Source organism: Oncorhynchus mykiss, chromosome 6, assembly GCF_057628025.1.
Source record: "Oncorhynchus mykiss isolate SJ-2025 chromosome 6, ASM5762802v1, whole genome shotgun sequence".
In the NCBI taxonomy this organism is placed as follows: domain Eukaryota; kingdom Metazoa; phylum Chordata; class Actinopteri; order Salmoniformes; family Salmonidae; genus Oncorhynchus; species Oncorhynchus mykiss.
Window position 1 is genome coordinate 68,364,515 of NC_143027.1, and position 15,244 is coordinate 68,379,758.

Here is a 15,244-nt window from a genome sequence, read left to right on the forward strand (position 1 = left end):
GGGAAGACTGAATCTGCAATAGGTAGGCAGCTTGGTTTGAAGAAATCAACTGTGGGAGCAATTATTAGGAAATGGAAGACATACAAGACCACTGATAATCTCCCTCGATCTGGGGCTCCACGCAAGATCTCACCCCGTGGGGTCAAAATGATCGGTGAGCAGAAATCCCAGAACCACACAGGGGGACCTAGTGAATGACCTGCAGAGAGCTGGGACCAAAGTAACAAAGCCTACCATCAGTAACACACTACGCCGCCAGGGACTCAAATCCTGCAGTGCCAGACGTGTCCCCCTGCTTAAGCCAGTACGTCCAGGCCCGTCTGAAGTTTGCTAGAGAGCATTTGGATGATCCAGAAGAAGATTGGGAGAATGTCATATGGTCAGATGAAACCAAAATATAACTTTTTGGTAAAAACTCAACTCGTCGTGTTTGGAGGACAAAGAATGCTGAGTTGCATCCAAAGAACACCATACCTACTGTGAAGCATGGGGGTGGAAACATCATGCTTTGGGGCTGTTTTTCTGCAAAGGGACCAGGACGACTGATCCGTGTTAAGGAAAGAATAAATGGGACCGTGTATCGTGAGATTTTGAGTGAAAACCTCCTTCCATCAGCAAGGGCATTGAAGATGAAACGTGGCTGGGTCTTTCAGCATGACAATGATCCCAAACACACCGCCCGGGCAACGAAGGAGTGGCTTCGTAAGAAGCATTTCAAGGTCCTGGAGTGGCCTAGCCAGTCTCCAGATCTCAACCCCATAGAAAATCTTTGGAGGGAGTTGAAAGTCCGTGTTGCCCAGCAACAGTCCCAAAACATCACTGCTCTAGAGAAGATCTGTATGGAGGAATGGGCCAAAATGCCAGCAACAGTGTGTGAAAACCTTGTGAAGACTTACAGAAAACGTTTGACCTCTGTCATTACCAACAAAGGGTATATAACAAAGTATTGAGATAAACTTTTATTGACCAAATACTTATTTTCCACCATCATTTACAAATAAATTCATTAAAAATCCTACAATGTGATTTTCTGGATTTTTGAAGTGTACCTATGATGAAAATTACAGGCCTCTCATCTTTTTAAGTGGGAGAATTTGCACAATTGGTGGCTGCCCCACTGTATCTTGGCCAGGATGCTCTTGAAAAAGAGATTTTAAATCTCAATGAGCCCTTCCTGGTTAAATAAAGGTTAAATAAATAAAATAATGGCTGCATTACTACTAATCATCTCTTCGCAAACATGTACTGTACATTAGAGAATGTGTCTACTCTTGTAGTACACAGTGTCTCACCATTCCTTGTTCTGTAGGTATCTCCCCCTTTACAAATCAGCCAACATCTATTGTGGTGACAGAAGGATCAGTCGCCCGTTTCACCTGCAAAGTCACTGCAAGCCCTCCTCCCATCATCACCTGGGAGTTCAATCGGGTCATGTTACCCCTGGCAACTAAAAGGTATGTATTCTCATTATTTCATTATCATGCCATGTCATTAACTTTATCTGTAGATGGCATTTGAGAGTATTGTAAAGTCTATTATGATTTTAAACTGTACATGTCAGAGTGAAAGAAATATCAGAGCTGTGTGCTCATCCACCATTATATATGATGTCAGTTGTATTGATTGTCTTTGTGTTCTTGTCTGTCCCAGAATCACAGTCTTGCCCAGTGGCGTTTTGCAGATCCACGGGGTGGAAAAAGGGGATGCTGGGAACTATCGTTGTGTGGCGACCAACATCGCCAACCGTCGCCGGAGTACAGAGGCAACCCTCACTGTCACTCCAGGTGGGAGATAGTGGAGAATTAGCACTTTTTTCAGATTTAAACATAATATATTCACAAGCATTGCATCAAACATTATAAGCCCAATAAAAGCCAAGTTAAATTTATGTTGAGTAGTGAAGTGGGCACCCTGGTCAAATCCTGTCTCCCCTTCACAGCTCCAAGCCCCAAACTGCCTCAGAGACCTCGGATAATCGCCGGGCCCCAGAATTCCACTGTTTCCCTGCACCAAAGTGCCATCCTGGAATGCATGGCTACAGGGAATCCCCGACCCCTCATCTCCTGGAGCCGAGCCGACAGCAAGTCCATCGATGTTTTCAACACCAAGGTGCTGGGCAATGGCAACCTCATCATCTCTGACGTCAAACCCCAACACGGAGGAGTGTACATGTGCAGAGCCACTACCCCTGGCACACGCAACTATACCATCGCCACGGCCAACATCACTGTGCTAGGTAAACACATGTTAGTCGTCTGTGTAGGGTGTCAGTTGTTATTACAGACATGATTGTTGGTGTTTGTTACATCTATGACGTTTCCCTTATTCAGCGCCTCCGTCCTTGGTGGAGTGGCCGGAGAGCCTGACCCGTCCGCGTGCGGGCACGGCCCGCTTTGTGTGCCAGGCTAAGGGGGTTCCCCTGCCCCACATCACTTGGCTGAAGAACGGAGAGAAGGTCCACTCCAACGGACGCATCAAAATGTACAACAGGTCTGAGCTCTAACACCAGATCGAAATATAGCTAATAACTCTCTGCTCCTGTTTGTCTCCCTCTCAATTGTTTATTTATATGATCATCTCATTGTTTTATAAATCCCTGCCTCCTAAACACCAACCATATTGTATGTTCTGCTGTATGTTAATTGAAACAGAATCCCTAATTCCTTTACCCCACAGGTAAGTTGTCTTTGTTGATTGGAAACTCAGTCCCAATTAAAAATTAATCAGCCTTTCCCTACAGAAGAAAGGAAGCTGAATAATTTACAAACGTGCTAATGGCATTTCAGTGGATTTCCCACTAATTTGCATCCTCTGCTAATACCACTGCCTTGGCTTGTTAACGGTTTCTGATTTGAAAGAGAATGATAGAGTTGGTAAGCGACTGGTTAAGTATTGGTAGGGGAAACTGAAGGAGGGACAGAAGTCTAATATGGCCATGTGTGTTTTGTCCCACAGTAAACTGGTGATCAACCAGATCATCCCTGAGGATGATGCCATCTACCAGTGCCAGGTAGAGAATGAGCAGGGCTCTGTGCTGTCCATGGCCCGGCTCATAGTGGTGATGTCAGAGGACCGGCCCAGCGCGCCCAGGAACATCCGGGCTGACACTGTATCCAGCTCTGCCATCTTGCTGGCCTGGGAGAGACCACTGTACAACTCAGACAAAGTGATTGCCTACTCTGTGCACTACATGAAGGCTGAAGGTGAGATATGATGGCCAATTCAGGGGAGCCTCTTCTATGTCTTGTACCTTTTCAAGCAGAAACTCTTCTTGATGTTGGCAGGAAATAGTTAATGTCGTATGTATTAGGGCATTCCATATTAATGGCCTTGGTAGCCCCAGGAGTTAACAGTTAACACTGTTTAGAGTCCTGAATGCTCCGCTTCCTCCTTGCCCCCAGAACGGAATGTGGGAGATTGACCATCTGTTGTTAATAGTTGGTTGCTAGGCAGAGGTCAAGGAAAATGACTACTGCAACTAAGAAAGAACAGCAGCTTGCTCTGTACAAACAGGACTGGCCTTCCATAGGCGATCGCAAGCCCTGTGCATGGGTTTTAAAGGTGCAGGAACACTAGATGAGATGCAGGATAGACAGGAAACGATCACAAGAATACAAGGGCTGCACTGTTGTCACTAGTCACCCCAGACATTGACTGCTGGACCTTTAGCTTTCCTGGGAACCTGTATTGTTGATGAAGAGGCACCAAGAGTCACATTCAAACAATGTAACAGTTCAGCACAAATGTTATCCAGTTCATTCAGGCACGGTTGTTCATCGCCGGCTATGGAATACCATTGTATAGGCCAAATGTACGAATTCCATGCAGCAAAAGAAACACCTGCTAGGCTATGTAAGGATAAGGACGTTAACGGATGTAAGTTAGAAAATCTGCCCCTTTCTCCTTAAATAACTGGCGTCTGTAAAGGATTTGGTGCACTTGATTAAGATTACGTGAAACATTCTGTCCGGTCTCAGAGAATTGCTGGCCGTTGAGATTGACAGGAGTAGTAGCACCAATGCATTCTGCACCTGAGGTCTCAGACACAGAGCCTTGGTAACTAAATGAAGGTTCTAATGAAAGGAGAAACTAATTAGTCTGTGTGTTGGAGTGTGCTAATCCAACAGAGGAGATTCTGTCAAGGCACTGGGACAGCATGAGCTGGACTGGGAGGGAGGCTTTGTGTGTCTTTTCAGGGAGGTTTCCTGGGCCTTTCAGGCCCCTGGACAAGGCCTTTTCTGTTTACTCTCAAGGATCTTGTTTACCAGGTCAGAAATCAGGCTGGACGATTCAATACGTCCTGGCTACAAGTGAGTCTTTTGTGGGACCTTCCTAATCTGTGCTAATTAAACTGCGATTAGGCTCAGCCAGCAATGTGGGAAAATTGAATGCTGGAATTTGGCTTGAGCAATGTTGATGAAATTGTCTATAAAAGGGGAAGGAACCAGTTTGATTGAGTTGACACTTTTTGTATATTGTCCATGCTGAATGGACCAGAAGCTCACTGTTAGAGACAGATGTACAGCGTAACTTTGTAAGAATCAGGCAGCTCAGACAAGGAGGTTCCTAAAGCCAAAGTGATTATGTTCTAATTGCTCTGTATACTGAGAGAAATCATTGAATGATGATTATGGAAAGTTATCAAAAGTTGTCTTTGTACTCAGAATGTATGCAAATCTTCATAGACCCTTTTATGATTAGGTCCCCCTTTAGTGCCCTAAAGAGTTTGCATTGAAGGATCAGATCCCCTCTGAACTCCTTGCCTGTACATGCAGCTTACAACTCTGTGGGTGGTAATTGATTAATTGATTAAATGTGTGTCCTTTTCTTCCCTAAAACCAGGCTTGAACAACGAGGAATATCAGGTTGTCATTGGCAACGACACAACCCGGTACATTATTGATGACCTGGAGTCCGTGCGGAACTACACCTTCTACATCGTGGCCTACATGCCCATGGGAGCCAGCCGCATGTCAGACCATGTGTTCCAGCACACCCTGGAGGATGGTGAGGCCTCGTCGTTAGCTCCCACATGCACAAACATACAGTCCACCCTGGCCTTTATCGGGCTGTAACCCAGGGAAACAGAGGTAATGTGCAGCCATAACTGTCACCCCAGGATGAATAAAAACACTCCCAGATGAATAGTAATGAGAATGCTTCATATTGATCCTGTAGTCATTGTGTAAGGTCTTCTATCACTCTAATGGAGGACTCAGAGGATGTTTTCCAGTTTGTTTAAACTGTAATGAATAGGCTGTAGAGAGTGTGCAGTACTGTAGGTCCTGTAATGAATCTAGTGGGGCTAACCCCTGGCTGTCTAATTGAGGTCGTCTCTAAGAGGTGCGCCAGAGGAATAGCGGAGTCTAATAAGGAAGGATTAGATGGTGGACCACTCGGCTAGTTAAACATTCGTCAGGCTGATATTTAGAGATCAGGAATGACCCTCTCTACTATAATCTAACTCCCCACAAGGGCCCTTCACAGTTCACACCACCCCATTAAATGTTTCTGCACTGTGCAACCGTGACCACCACTTATGATCAAGGATAATTACATTTCTTTCATATTCCACAGAAAATAACTGGCCTATTGTCCTTGACTAAGGCAATATCTGTCACATGATTGCATACCAGTCTAAATCAGGTCCCATCTATTTATTGTGTACACTTGCAGACTTACTGAATTGATTTTCCAGTATGACTGAGTGTGACGCACAGTGAGCTGATTTGTATCTCTGGGTTTGTTCATTATAGTCTCAGTAGCTAGCTGTTACTTTAGCAATCGCAGCTCTTCCTTTGGTCCCCACCAAAACACGATACAAAACGACCATAAATATAGACAGAAACACAGTAATGAACAAGTTGGTGACTGTATAAGCCTCAACATGACCACTCTGTCTCCCTCTCCACAGTGCCCCTGCGTGCCCCAGAGCTCAGCCTTACCAGCCGCAGCCCCACAGACATCCAGGTGTCCTGGCAGCCCCTTGTAGCCAAGATAAGCCGTGGCCGGGTGTCGGCCTACCGCTTGTCCTATCGTACCAGTGCTGACCAGGCCGTCACCCAGCTGGAGCTTCCTGGGGAGAAGACCCAGTATCTCCTGGAGGGCCTGCAGCCCGACACCATCTACCTCCTCCGCATCGCTGCAGCCACTAGCGTGGGCTGGGGGGAACAGTCAGCCTGGACCTCCCACCGCACCCCTAAGGCATCCAGCACCAAAGGTACTTACACATGCTCCTCAGTAGTAGCGATGAGTTATTGGCTGCTCCCTGATGGTCCGATGCTCCAGGCATTCAGGCATGCACATGATATATTTTTTTTAAAGGTAAACATGTGCTCTTTGTGTCCCAGTCTTATGACTAGGTTGCCGCGTGCACATATGATCCTTGTACAGATGATTACAACTGTATGACTTCTAATCAATTAAAGTCAAAAGACAAACGTAAGCCATAACATGAACCAGAATTTCAACCTTAGATTTGTAAAGCTACCACATCACAGAAATAAACATGTAAGGCCTTACTTCCTGCCTTACTTCCTGCACGGACTTATCATGCACACTAAAACCATCATGCCTTGCAGGCGCACAGTGAGAGCACACTTCCCTCTACACATAGTCAATATAGGAGCAAAGAGGCTGGATTATCTCTGAACCTTTCTTCTTCCCAGTCCTCTGCTGAATGTGTGAGAGAGAGCCATGAGAAGAGCTTGCTCTAATAATCTTGTTAAGGCATTGCGTTTGTTACTTCATGACCTTTGGCCCTCTCTGTCAGTAACATCGGAATGGCTTCAGTCATGGGTCATAAAAGAGAGGCCTCTGGGTGGGAGGAAGAATAGTTCTGTTTAGAGCTCCATCTGAGCCTCGGGGGTGGGGGAGGGGACTGCTGCCCTCTCTCGCTCTGTCCTTTTGGAAAAAAACAGGATATTTTCTAGAATTCTGCCAGGATCATGTCGGCTGAATAGGCATTCGGTCAGTAGAACTGAGGACCTGGCTCATCTCTGCTATTGTGTGTTTGTGCCTGGCTGTGTATCTGTGTGTCAGGCTGGGGCATGGTATGGATGTACCTCTGGTTGGGGGCTGCAGGCTGGGAGCCGGTTATTTCCATCAGGTAAAGCCAGTGAGCAGCTGGGTGGAGAGCATTCCTGTTTTCAAGGAACAAGACAAGCTACAGAGTCAACTTGCTCCCAGCCTACCACCCTGCCTGCATCTCTAACAATTCAATACGTTTTGGTGACTTTGCCCCTATTTATACAGCAAATTATTTCTGGGAAATCTAAATAAGCATGTTTCTGCCATATTAAATGGTTTACTATTAATCATTTGGGTATCCCAAACAAACGTGTGCCTGAACAAGTCCTTAATTTGTTAAGGACTAGCTAACCTTTCATAATAAATAGTTATGGACTGTCAATAGTAGCAAGGCTCTGAATGGTATCTGAATATGAAGCAAATTGACCTTTATGAACACATTGGTGTTGGCCATTGGGCTTAAGGTAAAGAAGGCCTGATCGGGAAGCAGGGGTTGGTTGGGTTTCATATTCTCCCTTGACTTGGTACTATTTCAGATGAGCTGGTTAAAATAAAGACATCTGAATAAAAATGAATAGTCATGCAGGTTGAACTCTGTATAGAAATAGTACACATGACATTTAAAAAGAGAGATTCTGTTTGAACCTTACATCCTCAGAACTGTCCTCAATAAATCAAATTGTATGGGTCACATACACATATTTAGCTGATGTTATTGCAGGTGTAGCGAAATGCTTGTGATAAGAAATAACACACACACAAAAAATACTGCAAAGTTGCTTAGTAGCTAGAAGCAGAGCTGCCATCTCTTCACAAAACAATTACATTAAATAAATACTCAGATGTTTACTGTGACTCTAATCACAGGTCTCTCTTTGTGTCTCCCCAAAGGGACTCTAATCACAGATCTATCTCTCTTCGTGTCTGCCCACAGTGATTCTAACCACAGATCTCTCTCTCTTTGCATCTCCTCACAGTGACTCTAGCCACAGATCTCTCTCTCTTCATGTTTCCTCAAAGTGACTCTAACCACAGGTCTATCTCTCTTCGTGTCTGCCCACAGTGATTCTAACCACAGATCTCTCTCTCTTTGCATCTCCTCACAGTGACTCTAGCCACAGATCTCTCTCTCTTCATGTTTCCTCAAAGTGACTCTAACCACAGGTCTATCTCTCTTCGTGTCTGCCCACAGTGATTCTAACCACAGATCTCTCTCTCTTTGCGTCTCCTCACAGTGACTCTAGCCACAGATCTCTCTCTCTTCATGTCTCCTCAAAGTGACTCTAACCACAGGTCTATCTCTCTTTGTGTCTCCCCACAGTGACTATAACCAAAGATCTATCTCTCGTTGTGTCTCCTCACAGTGCCTCTGGCCCCTGAGCTACAGTTAGAGCCTCTGAACTGCACCACCATCATAGTGCGCTGGCAGCTGGCACCAGGAAACTCTGTCAGCATCCAGGGCTACAGGCTGTTCTACCACGAGGAGAGCCAGGCTGAGAGTTCCCCCATCCAGCTGCGTGTCCAGGAAAACAGGCACACCATTGGTGGCCTAGGTGAGTAGACTCCACATAGTACACCCGCCCTATGATCTCACATTGTTGCTGATGACATTTGTCTTGATTTTGGATTTCAATTGCAAGATTAAGAATATGTTCTAGTCAATAGCATGGTTACACAATGAAAGTCCTCCTTAAATTGGATTTGGATCAAGGATGCTCTTAAAAAACATTTTCTGTGTCCTCACCAGGCATGTTTAAGGTCTTTTTAGGATCAGAAAAGCCCATTAGTTTGGCAAGGACAAAGTATTTTCATGTGAGTTGTGGGGGCTCATGTCCAAAGGTCCAGAAAGAAGCCAACCCCCCATGACCTTACGGCCCTGGCCTGATTTCCAATGTATGTCCCCCCAACAGATTTAGAAATAGCTGCTAGCTGGGACTGAGGAAGGGGTGTTGGGGACATATGCTGGTTCTCTGGCCTCTGGGTCAAATACATTTTGCCAAGTTGGAGAGTGTGGCTGGAAAGGGAGTCCCACACTACTGCAGTGGACAACTGACCATCTGTGGACAGAGGAGGTCGGCCAGGTGGCCAGCAGCTGAATGTTGAATCAGGAAGCTCTGGCACTAGACCAGGATTAGAACGCATAAGGGGGGGGGGGGTAAATACAGTATGTGTCCCCTTTTACCTTTTTGTTTTCTTGCTACAGTATGTGTTTTGTTTTGTCATGGAGGGGTCTTACTGTGAAGGGGTGATAAATATGACTGCTGAAACTTCCCCCATTTTGGCACCAGCTGTTGTTTAGCATGACACAAGTAGGTTTTAAAGTGAGTAGGTTTTAAAGTGAGTAGGTTTTAAAGTGAGTAGGTTTTAAAGTGAGTAGGTTTTAAAGTGAGTAGGTTTTAAAGTGAGTAGGTTTTAAAGTGAGTAGGTTTTAAAGTGAGTAGGTTTTAAAGTGAGTAGGTTTTAAAGTGCTGTACTTTATGAAATATTTGTTTTTTTGAATGGATAATTATTTTTTAATAGAGAGTATTTTTATGAAGCTTGATGTAAAACCTATTGGAGAAATAGAACACATGAAGTCTGGCTTTTTGTGTATATTCTCCTTTTCCTCATGAACCACATTTTCCTCCTGGAATAATGAACATAGTGGACAAACAAGTTGTAGTAATGTGACATAGATAGATATCACCAAAACACACTTACTATGCCTTGGTTTTTCATTAGTTTCTCATTGAAACAGTTTAAATGTGCTTGTTTGATAGAATAGCTGGCAGAGGTGTATTCCAGGGCTGTCTTTAGAGGAGAGGGAAGCTGTTATTGTGGAGCAGATTTATGGTGTGTTTTATGACTGCTGTGAGCAGAGCATTTGGAGGAGAATTCACATCAAAGGCTTTCATTGTGTTAGGCTTTAAGGGCCACAAAAGAGACTTAATTGACCGAGAGTCAACCAAATTCAGCCCCTCACCACTGGTAGCTGAGCTTTTCTGTAAATACATATCCATGGAATGTGTCTTGTAGTATGACATGTTGAAGAGAAGTATGCATCTCATTTATCTTCCCAAAGGTTTCCCCCCTCAGGGGAGAGACTTCCTGTTGGAGAAGAGACACAGCAGTTTAATTTGTCACGTATTACTGTCAGTGTCAGATAGGTTTTAGGTACGACTTCAGTGCCTGCCCATGGCACCACATTTTTACAATGTTGATTTCAGTAAGTGGTGTGTTAAACAGAGAGACAGCTTAAGATAAAAATACTGACTTGACTCAGTTTTCCCTTCGGATATATGCTGTGACATAGATAATAAACCAATACGAGAAGTGTAACATTAAGTCATTTTTAATTTTCGTGGAGGTGACCCACATCTCCAAACAGGGTATTTTAATTAAAACGGGGTGTTCTTATCAATTTGGGTCTGCTTTAATGCCCATGTTTGCCCATAATTGAGTAGTCCCTGTCTCGATTTGACCTTCCAAGGACAGAACAGCAGTGGAAAGGGCATTTCCCTATTGATTTTCTTCAATGTTGTTTGAGTGACAAACCATGACTTATGTCCTTTAATAAACTATACATATTGTGCCCGGTAGGACATTGTTTTCTTACTGACTTTTAATCAGTCTACTTACTATTGAATTGATGAAGTGTTTTTCCATTAGAAAACACTCTGGATTCGTCTAATAACAAGATTATTTACCCTCCATGGCATGTCTGAAGTAGAGAGCAAAATGGAGCTTCAATTAAAATGTTAATTGGATTTTATCCAGGATAAAGGATTACGCTGTAATGTCTCTGATAGTAATGCAATTAACAGAGGATTTAACTTTAACTCTTTACTTCACCCAAGGACACTTGTGACAGTCACACGGGTTTGGAAACCACAACCACACACAGACTAGAGAATGTGTTCGATCAGTCAGGGATTATGAACAACACCAATCTCACTGAGTGACTTGATAAGTATTTCAGATCCCTGGGACCTAAATTCACTTAGCTTTGATGTGGTAAAGACAACAAGCCAACCATTACTGTATTATTGAGTCAATGTTGCTCTAAAGTGCACAAATAACATACCTCTTTAACAGAAAAAAAGACATGAACATGGTTGAGTTCTAAATGTGTAGTAGAAACAGACCAGCTCTGCTCTGGCTACTAAATGATCTCTTAAGACCATTCCACATGACTGAAAGGGCTCTCTAAGTTAGGAATGTGAGAGGTTGTAGCTCAGTGTATAAAAGACATGGTGTTGAAATACTGAGGTCCCATTCATGTTTATTCTTCCTGTGGCATAGTCACGGTTGAAATACCTCCCATACCTGTTGGCACCAGGACTGGGTGTACGGTAGTAGATTTATCTCATAGCTTGGGGCCACCTTGCCCATCGTGGAGTGGTCTTTTCTCTGGGAAAGCATTAGTTATTGCATGCCTGGTGTCAGATAAAAGATAGATGGGTATTAGTGAGCCCACTACATCAATAAACTGTGTTTGCCTGTGTGTGTGTGTGTGTGTCAGAGGGAGATATACGCTCCCCCTATGGTAAATGCTGCTTTGTGGATCAGTGTGGGAGTTGACATTTATAGCCCTGGCTCAGACCCTTCTTGCTGTGGCCTGGGGGGCCATTCTCAGGGCAGAACAAAGCCTTAGGGGCCTGCAGGATCTGCAAAACGGCTGTAAAAAAATCAGGTGACCACAAACAGCTCAAGAATTTCCCCACAAATATAAACTGGCATCATAATTTATGGGGAGAGAAAAGCCTTGCAAGATTAACCCAACAGGCATGACGAGAAAATGAACCAGCTTCACTTTGGTGCATCTTTACGCAATGGCAGGGTTAGGCAGATTGTGTATTATTCTGAGGAAATTAGTAATGAACTTTTCTCAAGCAAAGTGAGTAAGGCACAACAAGTTTGAGTGGTTAGTTTTTGTGATACCTAACAAGAAACATTTGGCCTTGAATCCACACACAGGGTTGCCCATTTTATATGTGGCAACTGAAGCATATCTTATCTTTGTGAGGGATTTGGTGTTGTTGAATGAACCAGGGCTAACACACATTTCCTTTTGACCAGGATTTATTGTGAGTGGCGGTTAGTGAAAGCATGGTTGACTCCATACAGAGGGGGAGGTTTGTGTGGACACCTCTTATCTTCAACCATGGAGATCCCTGATAACCTTACCCAAACCATGTGTATTACTCACTGATTTTAAAATGAACACTTCAATACATTTCCATGAAGTAAAATTCCATATTTTCTCCTAAATTGCTTACAGAAAACTTTTGCGTTCTGAATTTGTTCAGTTTTCTGAATTTATACAGAAAACAAAGTATAAACTTACGTCACTCCTATGTTTTAAAGAGCAGTTAAGCTGAACAATTGAGCTCGCCATATCTAATCATACTTTCATTATATCGGCTATGAAATTGCCCATTGAAGAGTTCTGCTCTCTCGCTTTACCATTTCCTCCTATTGACACTTTACCGTCACCTATTTAGTGACTTTTTATTTTTGTCTCTTGGTGTTTTCCCCCCCTTTTCTGCACAGTTCCCCTGCTTGACCCTCCCCCCTAAGAGCAGTGTCCATAACCCTTCCTTTGGCAGGATTTAGCTTGCCCAGATTCCATGTCAAAGGTCATGGCCCAGATGTCAAAGCCCGCTCTCGCAGCCCCTCTCCTGCATAATTACTGCAGGCCCATTGTGCTGTGGGGCTGGGCAGGGTTGGGACTGTGAGACCCTGACTGCTCCTCTTCAGAGATTGGGGCCGAACAAAAGCCCCTGGGACTGTCCAAAGCCCGGCCAGCCTGTCTGTGGACACCAGAGTGGACATGGGACAGGAGGGACAGAAGAGTGCTATGCTAGTGTATACTAATTCATTGTCTTTTCCTAGAGAAAGTAAAGATATATGAACCTCACAAATATGTGCAATTAATTTTTTAAAGAACTAATTAGCATAACTATATGTTTTCTGTAGCAAATGACTACAGAAGCCTAGTCATTGATCTATCTATAATGTAGAAACATAAAGAGAGAAGCTTCGTATTTTTATGCAATCATATTATCAGTAACATTTCCTTTGATCCTATTCTAAGTTGTTGTATCTAATCTTTAGAGGATACCACATAGATTTTAAGACACTTTGAAGTATTTTTTCTCCCCTCCTGCAAGTCACTTCTTTATCTTTCCCAATTAAGGCTTAGGGACCAGAGAAAGGGCACGGATTCTGAGGGAGAAAAAAAGAGGCTCAACTCGTATTCTACACCCATGACCTCAGATTCCTTCTGAGTTTTATCTAGGCCTGACCTGCTGGCTCCATTGAAGCTCCGCAGGGCTAGGGGTCTTAATGGCACAAACCACACCCCTCGAACTCTCCTCTTGCCCATCCCCCTGCCTCCCATAGCCCTGACTCCACCCCCTGGACCATCCCATAGCCTCAAGGCTCTCAGACCGATCCTAGAAAAAACACAGTTGTTTTAGAGCATAGTAAACATGATGAGATGGTTGTTCAACAAAGTGGTTGGATTTTTCACAGTGACTGTAATTGCTTTTTGATATGTTCAACTCTTTTGAAGATATAGAGCCTGCTCATCATTACAACATATATTTTCACACACATGCAGTGAATATGATCCTCTAGCAGTTTGTCAGATGATCAACATGGGTTACCCTTGGGTTTAGATCATCTAATTTAAGGTTTCCAAAACTCGGTCCCGGGGCCCCTCCTGGGTGCATGTTTTGGTTTTGCCCTAGCACTACACAGCTGATTCAAATAATCAAAGCTTGATGTTAAGTTGGAATCAGCTGTGTTTAAATTGTTTTTATTTAACCTTTATTTAACCAGGTAGGCCAGTTGAGAACAAGTTCTCATTTACAACTGTGTAGTGCTAGAGCAAAAAACTAAACGGGGGGCAGGTCCAAGTTTGGGAAACCCTGATCTAACTGACTACCTTTTATTTGTCTCTGAGACATGATCACAGAAACTGTTAGTAACGTAGAACTCATAAATGACTGCTTCTGTGACTGGAACTGAGGATAGGCATGACTTCAGTTTGTATCCACACTCCTGTGCTCCTCTCAACGTATGCGTCCTGGAGCACAACCTAGTGGTCATGTTCTACACTGCATTACTGTTCCATGGCAAAAGGGAAGGGGGATACCTAGTCAGTTGTACAACTGAATGCATTCAACTGAAATGTGTCTTCCGCATTTAACCCAACCCCTCTGAATCAGAGAGGTGTGAACGGCTGCCTTAATCGACATCCACATCTTTGGCACCTGGGTAACAGTGGGTTAACTGCCTTGCTCAGGACGACAGATTTTTACCTTGTCAGCTTTGTGATTCGATCCAGCAAACTTTTGGTTACTGGTGCTCACTATTCCACTGATACTAGTTATGTTATTAGTACCTGTACAACTTCTCATGAAGTACTGCGATCTAGCTGTATAATTCTGTAAAGCATAGATGATGTTCTTCTATACAGCCTACTACACTTACCCCCACTCTTCGGTTGGATAATGATGTGTCATCCCACAGCCTCTTACGTAGGCAGGCCTATGATGTGCTGTAAGATCTCATGTAAGGCCGTGCAGCACTTCAGTGTCCTCTAGACTAGACTGTATTTCAGTGCTGTTTCGACAACTGATGACTGAAATGCAAATCAATATGTCCCAGTGTTTTCAAAATAAACGTATTGAATTAACACACAGATTGAAGCTAATTTGCTTAGATTCCTCTGCTTACTCTGTGTGTAATGATGGGTGACATACTTTGAAATATTGAAGAACCTTGGAATTCCTAGGAGGCAGTAAGTCATTAGTTTGATAGATCCTCAGCTATTTCAGCAAGGTCCTCATGGTTGCAGCAGGAGCTTCCTGTAATTGCCTGTGTAATGATATTTTAATATACTGCAGCCGGTTCACCCAATACAGCTATACTCTAGCTCAACCAATTTTTCTGGAATGAGTTATACTATTGTTACGCACAAGACAGGGTAATAACACATTAATATGATGAAGTATTACCTTTCCAACCCTATCCTCCTTATCTGAATATGTCATGCACAGTAACCTGGTTATTCCAGGATGACAAGAGATCGTAGTCTAGGAGACAAATTAACCAATCAATGCCGATATGAAGTGAAACATTTGGATAGTGTTTGGCCTGAACATTTTATCAGTGACCTGTTGGGTACAGAGAGCACATTTAACTTAGCAGCGTTTGTTCTACCTGG

At 43.7% G+C, this 15,244-nt stretch overlaps 1 protein-coding gene across 1 annotated transcript in view; it reads left to right on the plus strand.

The window, feature by feature from the left end:
• The window catches only part of LOC110526426 (protogenin A-like), a 44,857-nt gene that overhangs the window by 21,542 nt on the left and 8,071 nt on the right, over window positions 1-15,244 (plus strand). The window contains exons 3-10 of the mRNA XM_036980822.2: window positions 1,310-1,454; window positions 1,651-1,784; window positions 1,940-2,236; window positions 2,331-2,490; window positions 2,956-3,203; window positions 4,843-5,007; window positions 5,915-6,220; window positions 8,394-8,582. Coding sequence (XP_036836717.2) covers window positions 1,310-1,454; window positions 1,651-1,784; window positions 1,940-2,236; window positions 2,331-2,490; window positions 2,956-3,203; window positions 4,843-5,007; window positions 5,915-6,220; window positions 8,394-8,582 — 1,644 coding nt within the window. The remainder of the gene's footprint in view (window positions 1-1,309; window positions 1,455-1,650; window positions 1,785-1,939; window positions 2,237-2,330; window positions 2,491-2,955; window positions 3,204-4,842; window positions 5,008-5,914; window positions 6,221-8,393; window positions 8,583-15,244) is intronic.